The sequence below is a fragment of the Anolis sagrei genome, chromosome 2 (assembly GCF_037176765.1).
Source record: "Anolis sagrei isolate rAnoSag1 chromosome 2, rAnoSag1.mat, whole genome shotgun sequence".
Taxonomy (NCBI): Eukaryota; Metazoa; Chordata; class Lepidosauria; order Squamata; family Dactyloidae; genus Anolis; species Anolis sagrei.
In genome coordinates this window covers 164,160,066-164,177,378 of record NC_090022.1, presented here as the reverse complement: position 1 = coordinate 164,177,378, position 17,313 = coordinate 164,160,066, and the positions used below count along the sequence as shown (strand labels likewise).

General features: G+C 42.1%; 1 protein-coding gene across 1 annotated transcript in view; it reads right to left on the bottom strand.

Annotated features, from left to right (window-relative positions):
• Window positions 1-4,740: 4,740 nt before the first annotated feature.
• RAB3D (RAB3D, member RAS oncogene family) overlaps window positions 4,741-17,313 on the bottom strand; it is a 57,123-nt gene continuing 44,550 nt past the window's right edge. The window contains exons 2-5 of the mRNA XM_060763549.2: window positions 15,747-15,974; window positions 9,967-10,085; window positions 7,857-7,981; window positions 4,741-7,735 (exon numbers count right to left, since the gene is read on the bottom strand). Of these exons, the coding sequence (XP_060619532.1) occupies window positions 7,545-7,735; window positions 7,857-7,981; window positions 9,967-10,085; window positions 15,747-15,974 (663 nt within the window). The 3' untranslated portion in view covers window positions 4,741-7,544. The remainder of the gene's footprint in view (window positions 7,736-7,856; window positions 7,982-9,966; window positions 10,086-15,746; window positions 15,975-17,313) is intronic.

Sequence of the window (17,313 nt, the reverse complement as noted above, 5' to 3'; positions counted from 1 at the left end):
GCGCCTCTGTGCCCCTGGCAAAAAAAAGTGTTCTGCAACCGCTTACTTTGCGTAATGGATGAGCCGCCCCTGGGGCCACAGCAAGTTGTGGCAGGGTATGGCTAGTTTTGTAATAAGCAAGATACAGGACTCCTTTGCTCCTTTCCACTGCCAATCTGAAAAAAAAAAGAATTGGACTTCTGATTACTTCCTTGATTGGTTGGTTTGCAAATTGTGAAAATTTTAGCAGCAAGCTCATAGTAGGCCACAGTGGATAAAATATTGGCCCCTAGAAACTCAAAATTTGCCCATCCCTACCATTCATAATGGAAACTTCAAGGCATTTTATAAGATCTCTTTCCGTTCTTTTTGGCATAGAGTCATAAAATCATAGAGTTGGAAGAGACCTCATGGGCCATCCAGTCCAACCCCCTGCCAAGAAGCAGGAAGATTGCATTCAAAGCACCCCGACAGATGGCCATCCAGCCTCTGTTTAAGCTTCCAAAGAAGGAGCCTCCACCACACTCTGGGGCAGAGAGTTCCACTGCTGAACAGCTCTCACAGTCAGGAAGTTCTTCCTAATGTTCAGGTGGAATCTCCTTGTAGTTTGAAGCCATTTCTCTATTGTGTTGTAGTCTCCAGGACAGGTGGTGGTGCAATACCAGCTAAGCAGTGTAATTTCTCCAGTGGTGTAGGGCGCAGACACCCCGTGATAATGCGGCATGTCTCATTAAGAGCCACATCTACTGTTTTGGTGTGGTGAGATGTGTTCCACACTGGGCATGCGTACTCAGCAGCAGAGTAGCATAGCGCAAGGGCAGATGTCTTCACTGTGTCTGGTAGTGATCCCCAGGTTGTGCCAGTCATCTTTCGTATGATATTGTTTCTAGCACCCACTTTTTGCTTGATGTTCAGGCAGTGCTTCTTGTAGGTAAGAGCACGGTCCAGACTCCCAGGTATATCTGTGTATGTGTGTGAATCATATCTTATCTATCTATATTTATGACTGGATGGCTCTTTTCAGGAGGGCTTTGATTACATTTTCTTGCCCTGGTGAAGAGAGTTGGACTGGATGGCCTTAAGTATTTTCTGTTGGTCATGGGGGTTCTATGTGGGAAATTTGCCCCAATTCTGTCATTTGTGGGGTTCAGAATGCTCTTTGTTTGTAAGTGAACTATAAATCCCAGTAACTACAACTCCCAAATGTCAAGGTCTATTTCCCCCAAACTCCATCTGTGTTCATATTTGGGCATATAGAAAATTTGTGCTAAGTTTGGTCCCAGATCCATCATTGTTTGAGTCCACAGTGCTCTCTGGATGTAGGTGAATTACAACTCCCAAACTCAAGGTCAATGCCTACCAAACCCTTCTAGTGTTTTCTGTAGGTCATGGGAGTCCTGTATGCCATGTTTGGTTCAATGACTGGATGGCTCTTTGTTAGGTGGGCTTTGATTACATTTGATTATGTTTGGTTCAATTCCATAATTGGTGGAGTTCAGAATGCTCTTTGATTGTAGGTGAACTATAAATCCCAGCAACTACAACTCCCAAATGACAAAATAAAAAAAATGAGTGAAGGACATGCATTGGGTTGTTAGGTGTATGCTGTCCAAATGTGGTGTCAATTCATCCAGTGGTTTTTGAGTTATGTTAATCCCACAAACTAACATTACATTTTTATTTATATAGATGACATCTAACTACAATGCACTGGAAATCGAATTTCCTTAGGAGTGAACAATACAAATGAATCTTGTCCAACATGGGCACTGCTTCATAATAGAGAATTGTATTGAATGCTGAGAACCCTCCACCTCTTAATTCTGTTTCTCGCAAGGTATAGGGAAGCAGACAAATTGGTTGGGTTGTTGTAGGTTTTTCCGGGCTATATGGCCATGTTCTGGAGGCAATTTTTCTCCTAGAGAAAAATTTTCTCCAGAACATGGCCATATAGCCCAGAAAAACCTACAACAAGGAGAAAAATTGCCTCCAGAACATGGCCATATAGCCCGGAAAAACCTACAACAACCCAGTGATTCCGGCCACGAAAGCCTTCGACAATACATTAGACATATTGGTTGCTCCTTTAAAACCCCTAATGTGCTAGCAACCTCTGCTATATTATAAACTCTTCAGATACCTCATTTTTTATTCTTTCCAGTCAATGCACCATTATTTGAAAATGTACTTTATTTTAGAATCTTTCCACTCCACAAATGACTTCTACAACTTCTTACAATCCCATAGGACAGATTTTCAGAATGATCCCAAACTGCCAGAAATGCATTTACATACATTCAGCAAAGTTGAAGTTAAATACAAAATCAATACAGTGGGCTCATGGTATCAGCTAAGGTTTGGCTCTAGGACCACATGGATACCAAAATCCACAGATGCTCAAGTCCCATTATATACAATCGTGTAGTAAAAGAACATCCCTCATATAAAATGGTGATCAACTCAAACTACTGCCAGAGAGAGCCAGATGATATCTGAAATGGTGCAACGATACAGCAGGGTATGCCTACACATCACTATAGTGCTCAGCGCATGTCGAAATCAAGGTTTGCTTTTGGGGATTCTTTATTCTTGATTATTTTTGAGTGATAGTTGGTTGAACCAATGGATGCAAAGCCTGTGGATACAGAGGATCGACTGCACATGAAATAAATTAGTTTATTTTCCTTGAGAAAGATTTCCTTTAAATCAAGTAAGGAATTGTTGTTGTTGTTCATTCGTTCAGTCGCCTCCAACTCTTTGTGACCTCATGGACCAGCCCACGCCAGAGCTCCCTGTCGGCCGTCACCACCCCCAGCTCCTTCAAGGTCAGTCCAGTCACTTCAAGGATGCCATCCATCCATCTTGCCCTTGGTCGGCCCCTCTTCCTTTTGCCTTCCACTTTCCCCAGCATAACTGTCTTCTCTAGGCCTTGCTGTCTCCTCATGATGTGGCCAAAGTACTTCAACTTTGTCTCTAGTATCCTTCCCTCCAATGAGCATTCGGGCTTTATTTCCTGGAGGATGGACTGGTTGGATCTTCTCGCAGTCCAAGGCACTCTCAGCACTTTCCTCCAACACCACAGCTCAAAAGCATCGATCTTCCTTCGCTCAGCCTTCCCTAAGGTCCAGCTCTCACATCCGTAGGTTACTACAGGGAATACCATGGCTTTGACTAGGCGGATCTTTGTTGCCAGTCTGATGTCTCTACTCTTTACTATTTTATCGAGACTGGACATTGCTCTCCTCCCAAGAAGTAAGTAAGGAATACAGAACGCTTATATGTGTTTGTGGCTGACCTTGTGTTTACTGGACTTACAGCAGCTTGAGCCGTCCTGTTTTGGCAAAGTGATTTCCTCAGATCTCCTTTCCAATCACCTCATATAGATTTTGTGACAAGACTCACATCAAGGAGCTTTGGGTGCTCCAACACTTTTCTGATAACATTCTATACCTTGTCATAAGAGAAGCATCTGGGGTGAGGACAGATTTAATACAATTACTTCTTGATTCTTTAGAACTGAAGGCCTGTGAGTAAAATATGTAAAGGCTCTGCTTTCATGAATTCTGTCTATTCATCGAAATTGGGAGGGATAGCCAATATTCCAACGGACAGGAGCAGAATCCAAAATGATCTTAACAGATTGGAGAGATAGGCCAAAACTAACAAAACGAAGTTCAACAGTGACAAATGCAAGATACTCCACTTAGGCAGAAAAAAATGAAATGCAAAGATACAGAATGGGGGACAATGCCTGGCTCGAAAGCAGTACGGGTGAAAAAGATCTTGGAGTCCTCGTTGACATCAAGTCAAAGCATGAGCCAACAGTGTGATGCGGTAGCAAAAAAAGCCAATGGGATTTTGGCCTGCATCAATAGGAGTCTAATGTCTAGATCCAGGGAAGTCATGCTACCCTTCTATTTTGCCTTGGTCAGACCACACCTGGAATATGGTGTCCAATTCTGGGCACCACAATTGAAGAGAGATATTGACAAGTTGGAATGTGTCCAGAGGATGGTGACTAAAATGATCAAGGGTCTAGAGAACAAGCCCTATGAGGAGCGGCTTAAGGAGCTGAGCATGTTTAGCCTGCAGAAGAGAAGGCTGAGAGGAGACATGATGGCTATATATAAATATGTGAGAGGAAGTTATGGGGGGCGGGGAGGGAGCAAGTTTGTGTATAGCTGCCCTGGAAACTAGGACGCGGAACAATGGCTTCAAACTACAGGAAAGGAGATTCCATCTGAACATTAGGAATAACTTCCTGATTGTGAGAGCCGTTTAGCAGTGGAACTCTCTGCCCTGGAGTGTGGTGGAGACTCCTCCTTTGGAAGCTTTTAAATAGAGGCTAGATGGTCCTAGAGAAGTGCACTTGGAAAGTATCAGACGCAGGGCTTTTTCTATTTTTGCCCCTGCCTTATGGAATTCCTTGCCGTCCTATATGAGAGCCATGCGTGACTTAGGGCCTTTTACTCTCGCACTTAAGACCTGGCTTTTTACTAGAGCATTCGATCTCTGTTAATTTTTAAATTCTGTCTGTATTTATTATATCTTTTACAATTTAGCTGTAAATCGCCTAGAGCATTCTCGGATGGAGGGTGATTAATAAGTTATTAAATATGATGATGACGACGATCTGTCAGGGGTGATTTGAATGCAATTTTCCTGCTTCTTGGCAGGGGGTTGGACTGGATGGCCCATGAGGTCTCTTCCAACTCTATGATTCTATGAAATGTTGATGTTGACAATGAAGTCTTTGCCTAATGAACGATAACAGAAAACAAGTTTATTATATTAAACCTCCATGACAAATTTTAGGGACAAATGTTTTGTGAATGGGCAACAAAATAGACGTAACACTTCCATTAAGACATTTAGAGAAGAGGTCCCAAGAGAAGTCATGTGTTTCAAGATCCCATGTCTTATTGCCTAAACCAGGGGTCCTCAAACTTTGTAAACAGAGGGCCAGGTCACAGTCCGTCAACTGTTGGAGGGCCGGATTATAATTTGAAAAGAAAACATGAATGAATTTCTATGCACACTGCACATATCTTATTTGTAGTGCAAAAAAACACTTAAAAACAATACAATAATTAAAATGAAGAACAATTTTAACAAATACAAACTTATGAGTATTTCAATGGGAATTGTGGGACAGCTTTTGGTTGATGAGATAGGATTGTTGTTGTTGTTGTTGTGTGCTTCCAAGTCATTTCAGACTTAGGTTGACCCTAAGCGAGGGCCGAGTAAATGACCTTGGAGGACCACATCCGGCCCCCGGGCCATAGTTTGAGGACCCCTGGCTTAAACCTTCATAATCCTTGGGTGGCCAATTGAAGACAAGACCAAACCCTACAATCATGCTGCTCTGAAATTATCAATCAACTTTACATACATCAATCAACTTTACATGCATCACGTCAACACAACTGCTATAGGCTGGAGTAAGTAGTGTAATTGTGAATTTTCAAAGCCCAGTTCTCATCAAGAGATTCCCCATTGAAAATGAACAAAATCTGGCTACCAGTATTAAAAAACTCCAAAATTACAACAGCAAAACAGCGGAGAGGAAACAACCAGGCACATCTTAACACCTCTCAACAAAAGGTTTTTCCAGGCTCAGCCAGGCCTTCAAATGCTAATGAAGGCGATCAGTTGAAACATTCACACCTAGCTCCAGCAGAGAAGAGCTCTTTGCCCCACCCCAGTCATTCCACAGATATATAAACCCATTGTCCTAATTCCAACAGACCTCACTACCTCTGAGGATGCTTGCCATAGATGCAGGTGAAACGTCAGGAGAAATGCCTCTAGAACATGGCCCTATAGCCCGAAAAAACCCACAAGAACCTAGAGATTCCCCATTGCCGCCTATGACCCTCCAAACAAGTAAAAAAACAACTAAGAACAAACTAAGAACAAACTAATTTCAGGAGCAAATTCCTGGGTGTTCACTGCCTACTCAAGACTAAGTTATCCAAATGCACTTCATATTATGATGGGGATGGCTCACAGCAATATATTGTTATGGGAAAAATCCATCATTCCCAACTACTTTGAGGATTACAGCTAAACTAAGAGGGAATCAGAAAGTCTGAAGGGAGATGAAGATGATGCTGTTGTCACTGATAATAAACATGTCCTTGAGCCAACTCTGGCTTCATTATATTACTGGTTGAGATCTCAAGTCATAGTGGTAATGTCTGGAAAAGGAAATCAGATGGGTCAGGTTGTTAAGGAGTAACCTCTCACATCATGCCATGGAGAGGAAACAGTGCCTTGCTAGGTTGTTGTAGGTTTTTCCAGGCTATATGGTCATGTTCTAGAGGCCTCTAGAACATGGCCATATAGCCCGGAAAAACCTACAACAACCCAGTGATTCCAGCCATGAAAGCCTTCGACAATAGAGTGCCTTGCTATCTCGTTTGCCAGCCTAACCCCTTATAAATACAGCTATGAAAGATGAAGACAGTGTTTTCTGAGAGAGCAGCATCCATCCCATTATATCCCACTCTAAAGAGACTAGGCCTCTCTGCTAGGCTTGGGTAACAACGGAAAAATTTGTTTCTAAACTCATTTCGTTTTTAGGGGTCCATCGCGTTTCGTTTTTTAAAGAATTCCGAAATTTTCCTTTTAAAAATTTCGAAAATTACGAAATTTCGTATAATTACGAATCGATTCGTTAATGGCGGATGCGATTGTGCAATATGCTAAAAAAAAACCTCCAAATGGGACAGGGGAACTTCTGAAGCTTCCCTCTCCCTCTGTTGTTGACTGTTGGTGTGATAAAACAAACAATAACTATAAAACTTGCACCAGACATGCGAAAATAATTACGAAATAATTTCAAAATAATAACGAAATAATTACGAAATAATTACGAAATAAATTGAAAAAATTGTTTCGAATCTAATTTACTCCTCACACTATTCCTGCATGGCTCAATATTGGATCGTAAGCTAATTTAAATACGAATTAATAACGAGTTACGAAATTAACGAACAAAACCGCCCAAGCCTACTCTCTGCCTGTCCAGTTGCATTTTCCTCACAACCACCCAGTTCTCAGAGAGGTAGAAAATGAGAATACTCATCATCAAACTGCCACTGGGATTTATTATCTTTAAACAGGAGAGAAACTCACAGAAGGCAATAGCTGGCAAAACCAAGTACCAGCTTTCCAGTCACTGGGCTATCCAGTAAAAAAGCCAAACAGTTGGCACTGCACATGGTTGCAGGAGCCCTGCAAGGTTGAGAGAAAGGCGTTTGATGGCCCAGAGCTGGTTTTAAATCACCCGGACTGCAAAAGCACAGTGTGAGTGCAAGTGTGTCAAAGAAATCATGCTCATCGGCTAGAAAAGGTCTATCATGCTACGTGGGGAAGAAAGGGGGCACCAGGCAACTGGCACATGCTGTCAGGGGCCAAACAGGCATAGCCAGAGGCATACTGGACAAATCGGCCAACTAGCATTTGGATGAAGAGATGGGCAACTGCTGAGCTTTCCTCCCTATTTAGGTGGGATAATGGGGAGTGAGCTGCAGGGTCCAAGGAGGTGGGCAATGTCCCATCTAGCAAGAACAGCTGTTGGACTGTGCTGCTGGGGTCTCATTCAGTGCCGTATTCTTTTGGTTGTTGCTGGTTGTGCCAGGGCTAGGATCCAGGCTCTCGTTCATCTTCTCGCAGATGATATCCACCAAGCGCTCAAAGACCTGCTTGACGTTGATGTTGTCCTTAGCACTGGCCTCAAAGAACTCAAAACCTGAGAAAGAAAAAGAATTGAGAAAATAAAAAGAGGAAGGTATGGGTATTGTTGTTTTGGAATGTGTGTATTGTTGGGGGATGACTGGAAATGTGTATCAATAGGTGGAGACAGGACAAACCTAGCTCATCAGCCAGCCTCTTCCCATCTTCGGTGGGTACAACTCGGTCATCCTCCAGGTCACACTTGTTTCCAACTAGGATCACTTGAGCATTGTCCCAGGAGTAAGTCTTGATCTGAGTTGCCCTAAAGGAGAGAGAAAAGGATGCAAGAAGAATGCATTTCTTGGTCTCGTCATTCCCAACAAGGTATTTCTATAATAGTCTTATTCCTTTATGGGGTGCAAAGCCAGAGTCAAATGTACTATAATTCCCAAATTTTGGGCCTCTAGCTCCTAAAAGCCATAGCCAATTTGCCAATAGTTAAGAATTCTGGGAGATGAAGTCTGAATCATATGGAAGACCATAGTTTGGGAAACACTGCCAGTCTAGACCATCTTAACTGACAACAGAAATAATATTGAAGATAAAATGCACGGCAGCAAGGATTTGCTATGCAAGAAGTTGGAAACAAAAAGAAACACCAGACAAAGATGAACAGTTAATGAAAATATTGGAGATCAAAAATATGGATAGAGTTCTGTCACGTGCTGGGCCTATAAAGAATTGCCTTTAAAATAGGACATGTAACTTGAGCCCAGCGGGAAGCCAGGGGTCCCCCGAAGAGAAGTTCTGAAGGATTTTCCACCACAAATGGTCTTTAGATGGCTTGTGAAGTATAACAAAGTCCTTTATTAATGAACAATCAAACAGAAACTTCTCTTGTCTTCAATAAAGTTAAACAAATGTTTCCAGGCTTTTATGCAACTGGTGGCTTCTTTAATTTTGTCCACAAGGGACAGGCAATTGTCTTTAATAACTGTTTCTTCACTTTAAAGGAAAATCCCCTTTTTAACTTTTCCCAGGCTGACTGTAATCTAAGCCTTACTAATGTGGGCTCTGCTACCGGGTCGAACTGCATCTCGAGCACTGAGTGGACCTACCAGTAAAGCCCGTAGATTCTCCAGCTGGAGTTCTTTGTTCTTCCAAACTGTTTATCCTCCGAAATTCCTCAAAGCTTTAGGGCTGCTTCCCTGGAAATCTTTGGATGCTCTTAAGACTGTTCTCCCCCGGAAAGTCTTAAGGGTTGAAGCTTTTGTACAGGAGAAGCTTGTACACGTCCTCTAAATTAGCTTTCCTTACTGAGACTAACTAAAAATGGCTCACTTCCCTTCCCAATTGCCCTGAACAAGGGGCGGAACCAAAACTTAACGATGATGGACAGGTGACTTGCCCTACGACTGCAACCAAAGGAAGCCACCTTTCTGCAGAATCCCTGAAACCCTAGACTACAAGCAAACATTTAATACAAAGCAAATAAAGTTGGAGCTCCTGGTACAGCCGTACCAGCACAGATAGGCTTAGCTTTCTTATGTCAAGGAATAAAGGAATAAACATGAAAGAAACAAATTGGAAAAAAAGTCACTGAATACTTCAAACAAAGAAATAAAAAGATTTTGATTTAGCAAAGAATAATTAGACAAATATAAAACAAAAAATAAGAAGCCAAGATGAGAGGGGAAGAAGAAACACAAGAACAAGAAGTCAGAGGGGAGGAAGAAGAAAGGAAGAATAGAAATTTAACCTCTAGAAGATACCAGGAAGTCAAAACAACTATCGTATCTGTTTCTTTGTGGGTTTTTTTTTATCTTCTTTCTTTCTTTCTTTCTTTCTTTCCCCTTTCTCTTCTCCCCTTCTCTCCTCTCTATTTTTCACTTTCTTTATATATATATAGTTATTTTAAAAAAATATTTTAATCGTAAATCAAATATTTAATAAAGATTATTATAAAAAATGTAACCACAGCTTTTTTTTCTTATATGATTTGTAACAGCTTTACTTGATGAAGAAGCCAGTGAAGTTTTGAAAGGTTGCATGATGTATTTTGTGCATTTTGACAGGCCAATATATTTAGTTATGTTATATTTAGTTGTATTTTGCTGCATACCCAACACAACAATCCTTTAGTATGTTTCAGAAGACAGAAGAAAAACCCATTGCTCACACATTCAAAATCTCTGGCCGGGTACATCCCAAATTCTGCTCTACAGATGCACTATTTGGAAATGACCTCCATGGCAAATGAAAATTCATAATCCCATAATTTTAAGGGTTTTATATGGCATCTCTTACCAGTCCTGTACAGCACTGAAGGACTCCTGATTGGAAATATCATACATGAGTAAGAAGCCCATTGCTCCCCTGTAGTAGGCCGTTGTTATAGTCCGATACCGCTCTTGCCCAGCTGTGTCCTTAGAAAGAAAGAGAGAGACAGCATTTCATTCAAAGTCATCCTGGAGTAATATACTGTAAAGATGTGTAACTGCTCTGCCAAATCACAGTTCATTTTTTTTTGTCGTGTCAGGAGCGACTTGAGAAACTGCAAGTCGCTTCCAGTGTGAGAGAATTGGCCGTCTGCAAGGACGTTGCCCAGGGGACACCAGGATGTTTTGATGTTTCATCATCCTTGTGGGAGGTTTTCTCATGTCCCCGCATGAGGAGCTGGAGCTGATAGAGGGAGCTCATCCACGCTCTCCCCAGATTCGAACCTGCGATCTGTCGGTCTTCAGTCCTGTCAGCACAGGGGTTTAACCCACTGCACCACTGGGGCTCCAAATCACAGTAAAGAGTTAGACTCTAGCTCTACATCTTCTTTCTCTCATTATAGCTAAGTCTGGTTCCAAGACTTCACTTCTCAGTGAAAACCATGCTAACCCAAATGGAGTCCTGCTTCTCTTTCTGACCAAAAGAGGTAGATGAGAATTTTATTTTAGTTCCTTTTTAGAAAATAAAAAGTTTTTAAAAGTATTTAAAGCTTTAACCCAAAAACTACAAATTCATATCTGAAATGGAAAATCTTGTGAATTCTGGGGCCGGCGTACCTGAGGGCCCGCTTATCCCCCTACCAACCCCAGAGATTACTCCGGTCTGGAGACCAAAATTTGCTTGCAGTCCCTAACATCCGGACCTATCATTTGTCATCTACTAGGCAGAGAGCCTTCTCGATCGTGGCCCCTTATTTATGGAATGCCTTGCCGGTTGAAACCCGAACCATACGAGACCTACTTGCTTTTCGGAAAGCCTGTAAAACTTTTCTTTTCTGGCAATCTTTTGATGGGTGAACAACCTGGGCTATGCCTGTCCTCGCTGCTTATTGTTATTGTTATGGTTATTTTTAAAGCGAATTGTATTGTTTTAATCTGTTTCTGTAAACTGCTCAGAGCCAAATTGGGAGTAGCAGTATACAAGTCAAATGAATAAATAAATAAAATGTATGATAAAGATTCATCCGAAACCAAGATACTATGCTTATAAAGAAATCACCAAATTGGCAAACTTCATTTCTAGGGCAGAACAGACCTGAAAGTTTAGAAAAACCCAAACAAATAAACACATAAACAAAACAAAATAGAGAGAAAGTGAAACTATGAAGTTTTTAAAAAATCTGAATGCGGGAAAAGTGAAACTGACATATTTCCCTTTTCAAGTTGACAGGTTATACAAATTGTATGGCTTTGGCAAGGTCAATTTCAGTGTGAAGCATTGTGTATATTTGATGGCGCAATAGAAACCACAGAGATGATTATGGTGATGGTGATGATTAAGACGACCATGAAAATGCCAAATTGTTCTATGGCTTGCAGGTGCAATATATATTGCACCGGGACTATGGTGCAGCTGGCTGGGAGTCAACTGCATTAATAATAATAATAATAATAATAATAATCCTTTATTTATACTCCGCTAACATCTCCCGAAGGACTCGGTGCGGCTTACAAGAGGCCGAGGCCCAACACATCAATAAAACAACAGCATGACTAATACAACAATAAATAAACTCATAAAACAAGCAATAACCATTAAAACAATAGCAATAAACATTAGACAATAACACCATGACACATTTAAAACTAAGGCCGGGCCAAATGTAATGATTAAAATTTTAAAATGCTGAGCATGACAGGTGAGATGAATAGGTTTTTGGAGATAGGTGCGGTGTGCAGACAATCTTAAATCTCTAGTAAAGTGCAATTGGGACATGATGCTAGGAGTTTCCTATTCTGGGAAGGCATTGATATCATTACTGACCGAAAGGTCATGAGTTCAAAGCCAACCTGGGTCGGAGTGAGCTTCCAACCAATTTTGTGTAGCTTGCTGTTGACCTTTGCAGCCCGAAAGACAGTTGCATCTGTCAAGTAGGAAATTTAGGTACCGCTTATACGGGGAGGCAAATTGAACTAATTTACGAGGCCATAAAAATCTCCAGCAAGCATGCAAAGAATGAGGAAGCACATCAACAGTGTCACAAATGGATGGTGAAGGGACAGCTCCCCTGGTGGCCAGAATACCCTCAAGAAAAGCTGGAATTTAAATTGCTTCTGTGTCTGTCTATATATGTTGTGTGGCTATGGCACTGAATGTTTGCCATGTATATGTACATCAGTGGTTCTCAACCTTCCTAATGCCGAGACCCCTTAATAGAGTCCTTCATGTTGTGGTGACCCCCAACCATAACATTGTTTTTGTTGCTACTTCATAACAGTCATTTTACTATTGTCATAAATCATAATATAAATATTAGATATGCAAGATGTATTTTCATTCACTGGACCAAACTGGACACAAATACCCAATGCACCCACATGTAAATGGTAGTGGGGTTGGGGGAGGATTGATTTTGGAATTTGGGAGTTGTAGTTGCTGGGATTTATAGTTCACCTATAATCAAAGAGCATTCTGAACTCCACCAGCGATGGATTTGAACCTAATTTGCCACACAGTATTCCTATGACCAATGGAAAACACTGGAAGGGTTTGGTGGGTCTTGACCTTGAGTTTGGGAGTTGTAGTTCACCTATATCCAGAGAGCACTGTGGACTCACGCAATGGTGGATCTGGACCAAACTTGGCAGAAATGCTGAATATGTGCAAATGTGAATGCTGGTGGAGCCTGGGGAAAATAGACCTTAACTTTTGGGAGTTGTAGTTGCTCGGATTTATAGTTCATTACAATCAAAGAACATTCTGAACTCCACCAACGATAGAATTGGCTCAAACTTCCCACATGGAATCCCCATGACCATCAGAAAATACAGTGTTTTCTGATGGTCTTTGGCGACCCCTCTGACACCCCTTCGCGACCCCCTCAGGGGTCCCGACCCCCTCAGGGGTCCCGACCCCCAGGTTGAGAAACACTGATGTACATTGTAATCTGCCCTGAGTTCCCAGCGGGGTGAGAAGGGCGGAATATACATTCTGTAAATAAATGAATAAATAAATAACTATATTGAGCCAGCTTCATACATATGCCTTTCTAAACCTATTTATGAGCTCAGGGATACACTGGGAACATTGAAAGACCATATTCCACATCTATCTTCATTTATACAATTTTGGAGCAATCCCAGAATGGAGAACATAGCTCACATAATAAAGGGTGTTACAGTCATAACAGCTCAGCAAAGGGATCGGGGAGATACAGATGAAGGGATAAGGCCAGGTTCAGAAATGAACTGTGGAAATGACAGCTCATCCTCATCCTCCTTGCATGGGAGGCCCAAGCACTCCTGGTTCCCCTGGACACCGGCTCCCCTGGCCTGCGGTTACGATGGAAACCAGTGCTTGCTCTGCAGGTCTCTGACATATGTCACCTTCCATGCTGATAGCAGGCAGTGGGTGGGACTCCTGAAGTGTGTATGGGCTGACATTTGCCTCTGATTAAAATTTAAAGAGATGGAACGCTTGATAGGGAGCTTAAAAGGGAACAAAGAGAGGTGAGTTATAGGTGGGAAACCTCACCAGCCAAGACTTTGCTTTGACAAGGGAATGAAGGGTTCAGTGTGCATTTACACTGTAGAATTACTGCAGCTTAACGCCACTTTAACTGCTGTGGCTCAATGTTATGGGAGTTATGTGTCTTCAACCTTCACTGCCAAAGAGTGCTGGCGTCTCGCAAAACTACAAATCCCTGGATTCTACAGCATTGAGTCACAGCAGTTGAAACAGTGTCAAACTGCATTCATTGTTCAGTGTATGATTTAATGAATGAGACTTTATTTCTATCCCGTCCTTTCTCCCCAGTGGCGACTAAAATGATCAAGGGTCTGGAGAACAAGCCCTATGAAGAGTGGCTTAAGGAGCTGGGCATGTTTAGCCTGAAGAAGAGAAGGCTGAGAGGAGACATGATAGCTATGTATAAATATGTGAGAGGAAGCCACAGGGAAGAGGGAGCAAGCTTGTTTTCTGCTTCCTTGGAGACTAGGACGCGAAACAATGGCTTCAAACTACAAGAAAGGAGATGAAATTATTATTATTCGTCCAGTGGTTTTTGAGTTCTGTTAATCCCACAAACGAACATTAAATTTTTATTTATATAGATAGAGCTATATAGACCTATATTTAGAAATATAGGTCATCTTCATCCCTCCTCTCTTTTAGAAGGAAGTAGAAAACGTGGATGTGGGACCAGGCCTTCGGGTAATGATGCTGACAAGGATAATGACAATGATGACAATTGCTATGGAAATGGACTATGGACAAGCTTGGTGGAGTCTCCGACCCCAGAATTCAGCCAGATAAGGCCACAAGTATGTTTTAATTGAATTGACTTAATGTTTTGAACTGTATGCAATTATTAATGTATATGTATTTTGTTATGTGCACATGGAGGCATCGAATCGTTGCCGGCTGGAAGCTGCCCTGAGTCCCCCCCTCTCGGGGGTTGAGAAGGGCGGGGTACAAATATTTGAAATAAATAAATACTAGGACCCTTTTACACTACACCGTTACAGCACTATGATTCCACTTTAGCTGCTATGGCAATATCCTAAGAAATTCTTTTTAAAAAAATGTTTTTTAGTTTTTATTTTGCAAGTTTACATTAAAAACACAAGGTAAGTACAATAGAATGGTGTAGAGGACCAGTAGAGGACAGATGATAAGTCCAGATGTTGGGGACTTCAAGCAAATTTTGGTCTTCGGACCGAAGTAATCTCTGGGGTTGGTAGGGGGATAAGCGGGCCCTCAGGTATGCTGGCCCCAGACCATATAAGGCCTTAAAGGTTAGTACCAGCACCTTGAAAGTAATCCGGTACTCAATCGGTAGCCAGTGCAGCTGTTGTAGAGTTGGGGTGATACGACACCTCACCGGCACCCCGGTGAGAAGACGAGCTGCCGCATTTTGCACCAGCTTCAGTTTCCGGATCACTAACAAAGGAAGGCCAATGTAGAGGGCGTTACAGTGGTCAAGCCTCGAGCATCTCCTCCACCCCATACACTATCCTGGAGCATCTCCTGGAGCACCTCCTCCACCCCATATACTATCATATAGCCTCACCCTTCTTCATCACTTTCTCTCATACAAATACGCATAGTCCCGACTTTCAATAGCAGCATACAGGGTTGTCTACTCCCTGTATGCTGCTACTCCAGCAATGCTTCAAATGCTACATATTCTGGTCATGTACACCTATATATCCAACAGGACCTTGATTTGGATACCAGAAGAACTAAATTGAGACAAAGCAGATATCAGTCTAGGGTGCTCTTTGAAGATCCTTCATTGGCAGAGCGAATCAAAAGAACACAACAAAACATTAGATGTAAGAATGCAAAGTAAGCAATTTACATCTTGGACCCATAAGGGTAACAATATTTTTAAATAGAGGCCAGTTTTTCAAGGGGGGTTTTGAGGATCTAGCTACTGCATATATCATTCCCTAAGAATGTGGGGTCCTCCAGATGTTGATTGGATTGTAACTCATCACTGGCTAAGCTGGCTATGATATTCACAATAGGGAGTCCAAAACCACGTAAAGGGCTGTGCAAATTGTGGAAGTTCCTATCAAAACGCAAATCAACTGATTGTATCCCCCTTCCGTGGCTGTGGATTATCAACTTCAGGCCTTTCTTACCCAAATCTGCAGCTTGACTCTTTTCTCATTCCTGTAGACCGTCTTGACCTTGAAGTCGATGCCCACAGTGCTAACAAAGGCTGACGTGAAGGAGTCATCCGCATACCGGAAGAGGAACGAAGTCTTGCCCACACTGCTGTTGCCGATGATTAGCAGCTTGAACATATAGTCAAAGTTCTGGTCAGCAGCATCCTTGGGCGCTTGCCGGGTATCATTTGCTGAGGCCATCTGCAGGATAAGAAGATGCCAGATCATTTGATTAGTGCAGTATTTAGGCCCAGGATCCTCACAAATTACAGCGTTTGCAAATGGACCCTGATCCAGAGGAAAAAGTAATAAGGCCCGTTGGACCATTTGAAGCTTCCAAACAGTATTCAAAGGCAACCCCACGTAGAGTGTGTTGCAGTAATCTATTCGGGATGGTTGGCCCCCACCACAGTGTTTAAGACTGCAAATCCACAAAACTGGATGGAAAATCAAATGGAATAATAGATCACAAAACTGAATCTCATCCTTGCATAAAGATCACATGTATGAATCAATACACATATAGTACTACAGTCTATCAAAATGAAAGCAAATGGCACTATATATACACAAGTGTGCGTGCATGCACACACAGAGACAGCTGTGAGAGATGTCTGATTGCAGAAGGGTCATGTCCTGTTACTTATCTGTTTTTAATCAAGTACAGGCAGTCCCCAAGTTTCAAACAAGGTAAGGTTTGTTTTTAAGTTGAATTTGTAGTCAGAACAGGTACATTTTAAAGTGTAACTCCACACACACACAAAAGGGTTGAATGAAAAGTAATGCCTCCACCTTCGTAACTCCTCAACAGATGGCATTACTGGTATGTGGCAGGTACTGACTTGTTCAGTAGACTCTCCTCTACAGTTCCATTTTGGCAGGAAGCCTTAGCATTAAATGGTTGTGTTGTTAAAGTGCAAAGTATGGAACACTGCACCGACGGTCGGTCAATGCGACTCAAGCAATGTGCAGTCATTGAATTCTTGGAGCACCCGGTGGCACAGTGGGTTAAACCCCTGTGCCGGCAGGACTGAAGACCGACAGATCACAGGTTCGAATCCGGGGAGAGGCAGATGAGCTCCCTCTATCAGCTACAGCTCCTCATGTGGGGACATGAGAGAAGCCTCCCACAAGGATGATAAAACATCAAATAATTTGGGCGTCCCCTGGGCAACATCCTTGCAGATGGCCAATTCTCTCACACCAGAAGCGACTTGCAGTTTCTCAGGTCACTCCTGACATGACAAAAAAATTGAATTCTTGACAGCAGAAGGCGTCACACCAAAGGAGATTCACCAGAGAATGCAAGCTGTTTATGGTGATTGTGTTGATGTGAGTAAGTTTGAAGATGTTGAGGTGGGAACATCTGACTTGTGTGACAAACAAAGAGTTGGACGTCCTGTGACAGCAACCACCAAGTTTCACAAGCAAAAGGTTGACAGATTGATTCAGGATGATCGTCGTATCACTGAGAGAGAAATTACAAGCAAGTTAAAGAGCACATTCTATGTTTGATTTATTAAAATATTCCCATCCAAAC